At 27.8% G+C, this 14,386-nt stretch overlaps 1 protein-coding gene across 1 annotated transcript; it reads left to right on the top strand.

Moving 5' to 3' along the window:
* The first annotated feature begins 12,971 nt into the window (after positions 1 to 12,971).
* LOC8274535 (ethylene-responsive transcription factor TINY) lies at positions 12,972 to 14,136 on the top strand. Its single transcript, XM_002515946.4, has one exon. It carries the CDS (start codon positions 13,164 to 13,166, stop codon positions 13,887 to 13,889), a length of 726 nt encoding a protein of 241 aa, XP_002515992.1. The 5' UTR covers positions 12,972 to 13,163; the 3' UTR covers positions 13,890 to 14,136.
* The last annotated feature ends 250 nt before the right edge of the window (positions 14,137 to 14,386 follow it).

The following is a 14,386-nucleotide window of genomic DNA, read 5'->3' as shown; positions in this document are numbered from 1 at the left end:
AGATTTAGCTGAATGAAAATTTAAAATTTGATTCGAAAATACAATTTAAAATATATAGATATCATTACTTTGAGGATAAGAATAGAGTTAAAATGTTAAAACTGATATCTTAATCTAATAGTAATGTCGGTACTAAAAATTATTGCCTAATAAACTCAAAAATAGAAGTGTTGGGGGTATTGATTACAGCTATTTAAAATGACTTTTTTTTTCCAATTTAATCATCAAACTTGAGGGAGAGAAAGAAATATAAAGAGGGAGTATTCAATTAATATTTTCTAAAATTTTTAAAAATTTTAATGAAATTAAAAGTTAAGATGTATTCAATAATAATTTTAAAAAAATTATATATAAGTCATGAGATGCTCAATATAGACTTTTAAAGACTTTGAAAAAAATTATAAAAATTAGGACGATTACAATTTTTATGAAATCTTTAAAAGTAAGTTAGTATTCAAAAAGTTATTTGACATGAACTTTTATACATTTTTAATAATTTTTTATTCATTGTTATGAATAAAAGTTTATAAAATTTCTCTTTTATTTTTTTTAAGATTCAATAGATTTTTTTTTAAAAACTCATCTTTCTTATTTTTAAATTCTACTGCATTATCATCTTTATTTCTCTTTAATATGTTCTTTATCTTAAAAAATATAAAAAATTAGAGAAAACTTTAGAAGATAAAAATTACTTACTAATAATTTTTTTTTTTATACTTACATATAAAAAAATTAATTAAAAAATTTTAATTCAATTTAAAAAGGACTCTCATAAAAAATATAAATTTTAAATGAAGTATTTAATGAATTGTTTTAAGCAAATAACCCCACCATATATAGACTTTTAGATTTTATTAGCAAAATTATTTGGATAATCTTTTATGTTGATAAGATTGAACTCTATAAAAGTTATTGAAATTTCAGAAACAAAGTAAATTATTTAAAAGTTTTATAAAAGTCTTAATTAAATACACCATTTTAAAGGATATAAATGTCAAATATGTAAATTTCTAAATTTTGGCATAAATGAAAAGAAGACGGGGCCATGTTTTGGGGGCAATGAAGTTGGTGAGAATTAAGTGTTGTAATGCGGTCATGCAACAAAACCAGGCACTGTTCAAACATTGAAGCATCAACCTATCAACTAAATCATTAAGAAAAGATTTAATTAATACCCTTTTTACAAATATAATTAATTATTCCCAAAGACTAAAACATGTTCAAAAAATAATAAATATAAACAATTGAATAGTCTAACAAAAGTACACATGGTCTAGTTATAAAGTAACTAAGATCAAAATAAACAAAATTATATTTCGCATTGAACTTAGAAAATTGAAATTAAGATGATGACCAACTAAAACGCAAGTTTAGGCAACTGGCTTTGACCTTCTTGAAGAAGTTCAAAGAGGCCTTACCTTTCTTTAGTTTTTGGATCATCAGAAACAATACAATGTAACATTAGGTCAACAAACTCATTAACAAAACTACTTTCCTTCTATCCCACTCCATTTATAAACTTTTATTATTATTATTATTTGACAAAGCCATGATGTCAAAAGAATTAAAGCTCAAATTAAGGGGCATGTATAGTAACATATTATGCTTATTTTAGTTTGACCACTAATTAATATTCTTAAAAATATTACTACATGCTATCTAAATCATTTTTTTTTCTCAAGATTTAATTAATACCCTTTTTACAAGTTTAGGCAACTGGTTAAAATCTCATTTACAAGTAATTTATTAACAAAAATAATAAGTGTGATCTGTTTATCAATTTTATTGAAAGATCATAGAGGCAATTGTTGCATACCGAAAATAGTAATATGATGATATGTTTTGGTAAGTTGAGATGTGTTTGAAGAAACAAAAATTCAAAAAGAAAATGAGTCCAATTCATTCATAAGTTCTATTTGGCCCAAAAGAAGCCCTCTAGACCTATCATTAGGCTACTCAAACCATATGCTCAGCCCCAGCATAATAATCCACTAGAAATGGATCTACTAATGTTGGTCCAATGCTCTTTGCTGGCCTAGTATATTTGTTAATGAATTTTGAAAGAAAAAAAAAATCAGAAATATCTATATCTTTTATTATATTTATATTTTTATTTTTACTGTATTAAAATATTAAAAGTATAGTTTTTTTTTTTCAGATTTACTGTCTTGGTTGATTTTGGTTTTTTTTTTTTTAAGATAAAAAAACTAAAATGCAATTAAAAAACAACTAAAAAATAATCTAAAATATAAATGAAAATAACCACACTGTAAATTTGAAAAAAAAAAAAGATTTACAGTAAATATTATATTTTTTATTAATTTTAAAATATTTTTGAAAGGTTTCGAAAAACCAAACGTGGTGCCCATTTTTGTAGCATTTAGTTTTTTTTTTTCTATAGAAACTACTATGTTTTTCTAAAAAAATAGTTAAAAATTATTTGAGATGCTGTTTCTTGAACATTAAGTGAAGAAAAAATAAAATTAAGAGATAATTCCAGACTTGATTTGATATGAGCTTAATCTTTTTTTGTGGATTTAAGCATTTAAGTTCTACTAGCATTTTGGATAAATTCTTATATATGTCAAGTTTCTTATTTTGAAAAGTCATTTTTATAAAATAGAATTTTGATAGATACTTAATTCTTTAAATATAAAATAAAGAGATAGTTTGGCTCTTCAAATGCTTCATTCTCTATTTTGAATTAAATAAATACACTATAAGTTTTTATTTATATTATTAATTAGTATTTTATTTTATTTTTTCAATTGAAAATTCTAAAAAGAAAAATACTAAAACTATTAATAATCATAGAAAAAAAAAAGCAAGTGTTTATTGAACTTAAATAAAATTTTATACTTAATATTTCTCAAAATATAGGATCCACATAAACTTAGTAGTAATGAAAGATGCTAAAAGTCATTAATAAAGGAGGGTACCACTGAAAAAAAAAAAAATCATTGAAACTGAGGGAGAAGTTAGTTAATTAAAAAGCATACACAGAGGAGTAATATATTAATTAATCCTAAGATTAAAAGCAACAAATTCTGATGCAAATAATATTCTTTCTATAAAGTTCAAATGAATTAGCTGTGGATAAACAAATAGCTTAATTGGAGCCGACATTTAGAAGAACTTTATTCCAAAACAGGCAACTGCAATTTGATACAGCATGTGAAGAACGACATGCAAATATAATGAAATATACTGTTATTATAATTTCAATGAAGTTCCATGTTCCAAAGACAGTGTCTAGTATGAATTTGATGAGAATCAGTCTCGTAAGAAGGAAGGTTCAGAAAAACATCTCGTACAAAAGAAATTGTCCAGGAGTAATGTTTTATTTTGTTGTTCCTTCCTGGCAGATCCTGTTCTTGCCGACTGAGAGCCCGTAATGCCCCCTGAAAGTTTGTTTTATTATACGTCTTCATTCCGATTATTATATGGTATAGTTATATCTCATTCAACAAATTAATCATTATGTTAGTGGAAAGTATATAAAGTTTTCAAAAAACTTACCTACTGTTTCTATCAGGGGTTGAAGTGTTTTACCCTATAAATATTAGAGATCATTTTATTTATGTAAAATAAATAAAAAAAAGTTTATATATCTTTTTTATCATTTCATTTTTTTATTAATAAATGTATGAGTGACAGTTTGAGTGAAAGACCCAACAAAGAATCCTATTTTTAACAAGCAACTCTTTCTTTCTTTCTTTCTTTCTTTTTGTTGAGAATAATATTATGTTATCTGATGTATAAATCACATTCGATAACTTAATATGGAATTGATTACTTTTTGAATAATTATCTCTTATCGATAATTATCATAATAGAATCAGTTTTTTTTTTTTAAATATAAATATAGTAATCTATTAATACATTTAAATGATATAATTTTGAAGGATTATTTATATGTCTTGTTATTGATATGCCCAAAGTAATTGTTAAAATAATATAAGAACATTATCAAATTTATTAGTTAATAATATGGTGGAACATTATCAATCATGTATTCATTAAATTTCCATCGGGATTTGCAGATCTGTATTGATGAGACTTTTCGCTTTTTAATTTTACAACAAAGAGAGTTTCAGGTGTTGTGAACAATGATTTACCAAAACAAAGATAGATAATAAAGACTCGGTTAACCTTTAATAGAAGGTTAATGCACAGTATTTCAAATGTCCATTTTACATGCCCTTGTTGCGGTTGCTTTTTTCTCACAGTAAAGTTTAGATAAATTCAGTCTATTATATTATTTATAAACAAAAATAATTATATAATAATATATAACATTATTTATTATTAGTAATTATTATATTTGATTAGTTGATTTTAATCACTTAACATTATTTATTAGTTATTATATTTGTATTAATTAATTTTAAATTATAGATGGTTAATAATAATAAATAAATCAATTGATGTAAATACAACACTTAATAAATAATGTTAAGTTGTTGTTATTGGTATTTAACATATTAGTTTCAAAACAATTTTATATTCTAAATTGATTGTACAAATTCTCTTATTTTTTTCATTGACTTAATTTTATTAACAGCATCTCGTTTTCCATATTCAAACAAATTATAATAACATAATGAATTTATTCAGGAAGACAATAAAATAAAAATACACATTTAAAATACTATAACAAAAACTTTAACTAAATTAATATTTCAAATTCGTAAGCATTGAATCAGTGTTTTTAGGATGTGGACTAGACATGAATCTTTGGTCTATAATTTGTAATATGCATTTTGTTTGATATTACAAATAAAAATATAGGGTTTGCACCAGAGATTTCCACCACATTAAAGATGAACCTCTGTTCTATGAGTTGAGAGAGTATCCCAATTGGCTCAAGAACTAAGTTAAGTCCTTCTCTTATATGATCACACACCCACAAGAGATGCTCCACTGTTTCCTCATTTTATATGCATATTTGATGACATTATGATTCTCTAATGATATTATGATATTAAGTTTTGCTGACACTGGCAACTTTCATATGATGTGCTAAGTAGCATTTGAAATCAATCTAGAGGCTTGAAGTGAGCTTGAGGTTCTATCATCAATTTGATTGCACGATTGCTGGTAGACATGTCACACAGAAATCAGCCCTTTCTTATCTAAATTCTAGATAGGAATCTTAATATCTTATAAATTTCCTCAACTTTGTCTGCTAAGAATAATTCCTTAAGTACATCTATATTTCGGAAAAAGTTTTTGTTGGTCACGGAGGGGGTATTAATACCAACAGTCACTTAATTTTGCACTTTTATTAGTTTTGGTCACTAAACCTTTCTTTTTTTTTTTTTTTGTTTCACTTTGGTCGTTTAATTTATAATTTCGTAGCAGAATGGTCACCATGGAATACTCAAGTATTTTAATGAACCTATTATCAATTGACACATATTAATTTTTCTTTCCTAGTCATTATTCTATGTATATTTTTTAACCCTTATTTAACTCAAATAATCTAACCTAATCTACATTTAACCTAACCCAACCCAAAAAGAACTCTACACCTCACTTTTATAAAACAAAATCCCTAAAGTTAAAATTGCAATCCCTAATCTATTTGTTTGCAGGAATCAGAAAGGTAAAAAGAATTGATCAGACAACACATTGATCTCCAAACGATTCAATCTAGACTTGACAAAGGGGTTTATTCTTTTTGCATCCAAATGTTCTTCAAAGATCTCCTCCTTTTATTCAACAATGCAATCATTTTCTTTACCAAAAATTAATCAGAAAATCGTGCTGCTTGTGAACTCCAAAAAGTAGTTCAAAAGGAATGACAGAAGTTTCGGAATCTTAAAATTGAACTTGTCAATCCAAAAGCTGAACCAAAACAACAACCTGCAGTTTCATTTTCAAAGCCCACAAATTTTATTTCACCATAGTTGTATGTGGCAAGTGCAATCCAAAGAAAGCAACACCCGAAAATGATATAAGAAAAAGGTGATGAGACGAGAGGTAGAAGAGAAATCAAAGGTGAATAAGCAGAAGGTTGATTCATTTGTTATGATTGAAGAAAAAGGTATAAGGAAGAAAGGACAAAAGATAGGTCAATCTGCTATCATAAAAGCAGTAATACAAGCAACAATAATGGAGAGGTAAAGCATCAATATGGTGGTATTGAGCTTAGTTTTACGGATTGCAATTTTAGTTTTAGGGATTTTTTTTTCTAAAGTGAGGTATAAAATTCTTTTTGGATTGGGTTAGGTTAAATGTGAGTTAGGTTAGTTTATTTGAGTTAAATAAGGATTAAAAATATACATGACTAGAATAACAACTAGGAAAGAGAAATTAACACGTGTCAATTGATAATAAGTTTATTAAAATATTTCAGCATTCCGATCAATTAAACCACCGTGTATGGGCGGCGGTGACCATTTTGTATAAAATTGTAAAGTTAATGACCAAAACGAAACAAAAAAAAAAAACTAATGACCAAAACGAATAAAAATGTAAAATTAAGTGACTGTTGGTATTAATATCCCGTTGCTAAGCTCATATATATACTTTGTGGGTACCTAGATTATAGTACAGATTTGAAGAGATTTTGAAGTGTGGCAAGGAACCCATATAGGTCTTTCCAAACCCTAATCTCCTCCCTATTCCCAACAGTCCATCTAGCCCCAATAAACAAGGGTATATGCCCTTTAATATGCTCATCCGGCTGCATGATGATCTACTGCCTTGATGAGCTTGCTAGAAATTTCTAATGGAAAATTAAATGGCTCTCATATTTTTTAGAACATAGTAATTCAGGTTAACCTTCAAGCTTGCTAACATCCAACTCCATGTTTCTGAGACCTGCCCCTTTTTTTGGAAGGAGTGGAACTCTCCCATTTTTCTAGTTCAAAACCCTATTTTTAGTTATTTTCTTTTTCTACCAAAACCTTGTTGTACAACTATTGATTCTGTCATAGGACCTTAGGAGGTGGAAACTCACCATACCATAAGAAGGAATTGTGGTAAGTAAAAATTAGAGGAGCACCCCTCCCTCCCTATTTACGATAGGAGCTTGTGTGTCCATCCTTGTAGTTCTTATGAACTTTCTCTTTCAAATAGCAAAAAACGACCTCATAAAGCTATAATTCATAGGTACTTTCTAGAGTCACCTACAGCTTGCATTTGGAGCTTTCTTCGCATTTTACATTGAACTTCAGGGGGAGGGGAATATGTGAACTGAACAAAACATTGGATTTCTCCATACTAATGGTCTCCTGAAGAATGTTCAGTAGAGAATCCAATTCTATATCATTCACTTGCGTAAAGACCAAGGTACCATCTGCAAATAAAATATGCAACGCCTGCTTAAATATTGATGACAAAATACTAGAAAGGAACATCATCTGGAAGAAAAAACTGAGATAAAGAGACCATTTATAAATATAAAATATGTATAATAACAATATTATCGCGCTACATTGAAATCCATATACGATATCGCTGTTTTTTTGAATCAGCTCACCCTGTCATAGACATGAGCTTATGTAGTTTAATTGTCATCTGGAATTATTTCAAATTCTTGTGAGTTCTCAAAGAAATTCTTTACTGCTCATAAGTTTTTCGGGCCTATAATTTTCAATACCTTTAATAGAAAGTTCCAGGATATCCATCAGGTCCTAGACATTTGGAGCTACCGATGTCAAAGATAACTTCTTTAAAAAAAGAAAAAATTAAAAAAATCTCATCACACGTAGTATCTGATTTATATCAGTTACTGCTATTGGGACTGATATTTAACAACTTCTTGGATGCGAGAAGGCCTCTATGCCCTGAATAGGTTTTTGAAGAAACCTGTGGCAGCTGCTTTAACACAGGATCCACTTTCCTAATGTTATAATAGTCGAGTAGTAAGTGTTTTCTTGACAATTTTACTCGACTATTATAATTTTTAAAAAATAGATAAAATAGATAAATATTTTTAAAAGTATATTTGAAAATTAATAAAAAACTAATTTATTAAATAAAAAATATTTTTTGAAATAATTATCAATTTATCTATTTTCTTCCAAAGTAATTTTAAAATTCAGGAAAATTATTATTATTATTATTTTATTTTAAAAGCGTTTTTATAACCAGCATTAATGTATAGTTCTTAGTAAAATATTCTTTTATGGTAATAAAAGAAGTTATGACGAGCTAGAACAGAATTCAATATTAGCATACTTTGAGGATGGAATGGCGAATTAATGACTGCCCCGGTGAAAACTGACAACAGCCATCCTTTTTTCTGCAAAGAAAACAGCCTTATATTCAAAGCCTTGGGTGAGGCATTCTTAATTGGGATTTATAGTAAAATCTCTGCACAATAATATTTTTTATGGAAAAAGATATTAATATAGCCATAAAAGATTTCAGTCTCAATTTAGACTGCTTGTTAATTCTTGAAGATTAATTGATAATTAGTAAGTGAAACTCCTATCTGTTTTGTTAAATTAATGTATTTTTTCTTTGCAATTTCTTTAATTTCAGTGTGAATGGTATTTTCTATATCGTATTTAAAAAGTAAATTAACTGAATTATGCAAAAGTCGTATAAGTGTATGGTAATGATTTCTTTTCTAGGTACTAATAAGAAGAAATCAATTCATTATGCCTAGTAAATAATAACACAGGGCCATTATAAATAAATTACTAAAAATCCTCCAAGTCTATGGAAATTCACTAATTAGCTCCCTAGCTTTCAAAATAAAAATTCACACCCTTTAGGTTATGATATATTAATTAAAAAATTCCAAATTATTCTCAAAATATAATTAAAACTACACTATTTGCTTAAAAGTTTGTTGCATTTAATTGATTTTCATTGAACTTTTAATTATTGTTTTTTATAAAACATTTGACTATTTTATTTATTAATAACCGTAAATAAGTATTAGTAAGAAGCTACAAACAAAAAAATCTCCCCTTTTACTCGAAGCTGATTTAGGTTCTAATTACTGAGATTTTGGATGTAAAACTAAGGCTGTGAAATTGTCCGTTGATAACCAGGTATGTATGGACAAACTAATTATTTTTGAATCAGATCCTCTTAATGCCATCCATTGGAATAATGGAAGATTAGAAGGTTTTTCTTTGTTAAATCTGGGATGACATTTGCAGAATCAAGGATTTATGTAAGAAGCTGATCTCTGCTCCCGTATTCACTCATATTATTCCTAGAGAATCTAATAATACTGCAGATAATTTGGCCAAAAGTGCAGTAGAAAGGAATTCTGATTTTGTAGCATGGTTGTAGTATCCCATCTTCTTTTGAGAATAAGGTATTGTTGAATGGAATCTTCTCGAGATTGCTAAGCAGAGATACTTCAAGGAGTAGAGCAATTAACGTCAAGACCTTGAATTACTTTTGTGTTATTAGGAAATTTGGGTGTTTGTATTATGCCCATGTTTGTGCTTCTGTAATTTTATGGTATTGTGTTTTTGAGGTGTTTGAGGTTTATTTTTTTTCTCATGGTATTGAGAGATGTAAGATCTTTATATTTTGGGTGTCTTGGGAAGTCTATTGGCTTGGGTAATTAGTCCTCTCAAATATCATTATCTTCCCCATTAAAAGAATTATTAATAAAGAATCTATTATTATTATTAAAAAAAAAATCTAAGACTGATGAGGCAATAGTGTGAATGGGATAATTTTATTTCTTTTTTAATATCTCTTTATGTTAATTAGCTTTATCATTAAAACATACTAACTTTATTTTTATTTTTTTTTAAACCCTGGCAAACAAAAACAGACTAACTTAGTTATATTTCCAATATAGATTAATTTCTATTCTCTATGTATATAATCTTTTATTATGCCTGATGTGAAGAGGGTTGTACTTTTTTATAGAGATAAACAATAAGGGTAAATTATATCTGCAGTCATAAAATTTTGCATCTTGTAATAAAAAGGTATCAAATTTTTAATTTGTAATTAAATGGTCGTTGAATTTTATTTTTAAGAACACCGATGGGTTTTTTCGATAAATTTGAAAAAAGATTACATGAGCGGTCATCAAATTTTATATTTTGTAAGAAAAAAGTACTAAAATCTAAAATCTAAAAGATACACAGGTAATACATTTTTGTAATAAATAAAAAAATTTAGTATTTTTTTATTATAAATTAAAAAATTTAATGACTATCTATGTAATTTACCTTATAAGTATATCGAAAAAATCCATCAATGTTATTAAAATTAGAATTTAGCAAACATTTAATTACAAATTAAATATTTGTTATATTTTTATTATAAAATGCAAAGTTTGGTGATTGTCAATGTAATTTATTCTAATAACAACAAAATTTATTCAAGGAAAAAAGTTACTTACAACATATATAATATACTTTTTATGTAATGAAAAATAAGATGCAATCAACTAAAAAAGTTTTCTAATTTATATAAAGTAGTCTTGATTTATGATTGTAAAATACGAGTAGTAAAAGCAGATAAAATGAGTAAAAAAACTGATTTTTTATTTATATATAAAAAAATCAGTTAGTAATAATGTAAGAGACAAAATATCTAAAAAAAGAGTGGGAAATCTAATAATTGGACGACCCAAAAGATCAAATCTGTGAGTTGTTTTCTTTTATTGAATCTATTTATTTTTATCCATCATGTGCTGGCAGATATAATACATACATGCATTCCTCGTGTTAGGTGCCCATATGAAGCTTCTGTACTCTTGCAGAAGAAGACATCAGGGAGTTAGGTTACTCCATTTCTTCTTCTTCTTCTTCTTCTTCTTCTTCTTCTTGTTTATTTATAGATTTGTAACCCCTTTTTTCTGTAAACTATTATCAGCTGATTATTACCACTTTCTTTCTGCTTTATTAACACCAACTTTGCTCGATAACTTTTCGGGCACTGTGGTGTGATGATTATTTTAATTGTGTTATAGAATTTAAGGTATAATTTATAGGGCACAAAGTGGATTCCTGAAACATATTTTGATAATCCTAATAGATCTCATGAATATAATGACGGACTAATGATGAGCCACAATGCAAGATACAAGGTAATGACATTTGTCAAATAAGTTAGTAAGAGAAATTACTATAATGAGTCGTTTATATAGGAATCATGAATCATGTATAAATATTTTAATTCGGCTCTTTCTCGATTGGCATAAGATTCCGGCCATATCAATTGGAATTATAAACATTAAGGTCACTATGAAATATTAATAGTAATGATATATGTTTGGTTGAAATTAATTAAAAAATTTATTTCATTTGAAAAGAAAGATATGAAAGAAAAATTAAAATATTTAATATTATAAAATATATTAATTTACTAATGTGGAATTTATTTAGAAATTTTACATATATATATTTTTTTAATTTAGTTTAGTTATAAACAATTTCACACAAATTTAATTATATAAAATTTTAAATTTATTTTTTCTCTATTCAAAGTACATAAATTTTAAATTTGATCCTGATCTAGTTCGTGGCCTATTAAAAGTAGAAAGCACTCCGGTCCTCATAGATAGAAAAAAATGCAGTCAATTTAATAATAATCAAATGACATCTTCGACTGAAACCAAAATGTTTCTCAGATTTTTTTATAAATTTTATAGATTTCAATTAAATACAATAAAATAATATATTGGTTCTATCAGTTTTTACAAATTGATATTCATGCAAAAGAATGAAAAAATAAAATTGCATCAATTGGTCATTGAATTAGTTGTTCAGCCCTGTTTCATTACATCCGATTCTCTCTTTAAAAGTACATATGTAAGAAGGAAAAAGAAAATTACATTGAACTTTCTTGAATTGAGGAGGCATCAGATTTTAGCATTCCCAAATCTAACCGTGTATTATATTTAGAAGAACGCAATGTGTATTATATTATTTCATGATTTTACGATATACTGATTTTTTAGATTTTCAAATTATTTAAAGAGTTGGAAATGGTTAGTAGTATTACGTAATGGCAATACATCTTCCATCAATAATAATAATAAAAAAAAAAGTATAAATAAATGGTCAAAATCTTTCCAAAATTGCATATGTATATTTCTTAAAATAAGAAATTGTCTTTTTGTTAGCATTTTTTTTCTTTTAAAAATTATTGTATTCTTATATATCATTTGAGAAAACCAAAAAGGTTATGGTGGGTTAGCTTCCAACTTTATACAGAATCTAAGAAGATGTTGCTTTTTGTCTTTCTCCTCTAAATTTAACATAAACTTTGACAATAGGAATTCTCTTTTTACACAAGAGTGGTAACTTTTAATTTCTAATTTTTATTTAGTGAAAGTTATGATTGGGGAAAGAGAGATGAAATGGAACACAAAAGCAGACAAAGAAGCATATCCCTAACGGACAATAAAATAGAGACGTGGACAAAGTTAAGAAGAAGCAAATTTAATTGAACGTTGTTTGGTAGAATAGTGTGTTTTAGTGCAATCTCTAGTCCCACCATTCTTCTCTGCACACACCATTCTTCATTTGGGTCCCCTTCCCCAACCCTACCCTACCCTTCACTTCACTTCTTCCCTTGTCTTCTTCTTTCCTTTCATTCATTTTTCATATTAAATGAGAACATATTTTTCACGTCATTAATATGCCAAATAATTTTATATACAAATAAAATTATACATCACAGGCTTTTTCTTAATTTCTATAAACCATGTGTAGCTAAATTATATGTTAAAAATATAATTATTTTCTACAAAACATGTATTTAAATTTTCTTTTCAGTTTGTGGTAAAATAAATTAGTTTCCATAGATTGAGCTAAATAATGATTTCATTTAGTAGATCAGGATAAATTTGAAAACAGAAATGAATAAATATGTATATATGTTAATAATTTAAATTGACCTGAATTTAGTTTAGCTTTAACTTTTATTGTAAATGAACCTGGTAATTAAAACTCTTTTTTCGTCAACTAGGAGTATTATTTATTTTCCCATTTCCTGTTAGCAAGTTCTTTGTGATTGGAAAATATTAATGGTAGGTTAAAGGTCACTATAAAGGAGCGTATCCTCTCTTAAAAATCCACTCACATTATTCTCCTCTTTCTTATTGTCCTCTCTCTCCCTCTTTCTCTCGAATTGTCCATTGCAGCCTCTTCTGTTTGTATCCATACATTACTTGTCTACAATAAAATAACTTCACCTACTACAGTCGCCCCCATTTAACAATGCCAGAAGAAAGTACCAGCAATTCCTCATTATCTCCACCATCTAATTTAGCCGCCGCCGCCACTAAGCACTCCAAATCTGAAGGCCCAGTTGACAAAAGATCCTGCTTAAAGAGAGCAAGAGATTGTAGCAAGCACCCAGTTTACAGAGGTGTTAGAATGAGAAGTTGGGGTAAATGGGTATCCGAAATCCGCGAACCGCGTAAAAAATCAAGAATTTGGTTAGGAACATTCCCTACCGCTGAAATGGCGGCGCGTGCACATGATGTTGCCGCCATGAGCATTAAAGGTAATTCTGCCATTCTAAACTTTCCACAGCTTATTGACTCACTTCCTCGTCCAGTTTCATTAATGCCACGCGACATTCAAGTAGCCGCTGCTAAAGCTGCTTCAATGGTTGAGTTTGACTCATCATCATCATCACCATCATCGTCCTCGTTGTCAGAGTCCTCGTCATCACTTTCTACATCCTCAACATCATCATCATCCTCCGTGTCAGTGTCCGAGGATGTTTCAGAATCCGAGGAATTAAGTGAAATCGTGGAGTTGCCAAATATAGAAGGGAGTTTTGAGTTGGCACCACTAAGTAGTGAGTTTATATTGATTGATTCTGTTGACGGGTGGGTTTATCCACCACAGGACAACATTTGTGGAGAATTTTCTGATCAGTTATCAGGGTTAGAGAGTTTGATTTCCAGTAACTTTGGAACTTCAGGTTGGGATTAAAGACTATAATTGGTGTGTGTGTTTTCTTTTTTCTTTTCTTTTTCCTGGAATTCTTTTAGTAGGTCAGTTAATTTGAGCAATTTTAGCTTTTAACAAGATGCCAAATGTTCGGCCACTTTTATTGACTGGTCACTTCCAATCTCTACTGTAATATGAACTATACTGTCCAGTTTTTAGCTCCTTTATACTTACATATATGATTAAGGTATTTCTTGGATGCACATAATGATAATAATTATTCGGACAATTATTACTATTGTTTTCTTTTTGTAGTTTTTAATGAAGTGTATGTTTTACCATATTTCTTTTTACCAATTTCGTCTCTACATTATTCTCAGGTCCACTTTTCTTTTCTTTTTTTTCTTGTCTTCTTATAGAAGTTTTGGTGTTTGAGAAATATTAATTGTATAATTCATTAATGTTTTCTTTTACATACCATTTATGAAGTCGGGTTGGATATATTTGAACCGGACGAATTTTAATATTTATTAACCCTA

Source organism: Ricinus communis, chromosome 8 (genome assembly GCF_019578655.1).
Source record: "Ricinus communis isolate WT05 ecotype wild-type chromosome 8, ASM1957865v1, whole genome shotgun sequence".
Classification (NCBI taxonomy): domain Eukaryota; kingdom Viridiplantae; phylum Streptophyta; class Magnoliopsida; order Malpighiales; family Euphorbiaceae; genus Ricinus; species Ricinus communis.
This window is presented reverse-complemented; position numbering and strand designations above follow the sequence as displayed.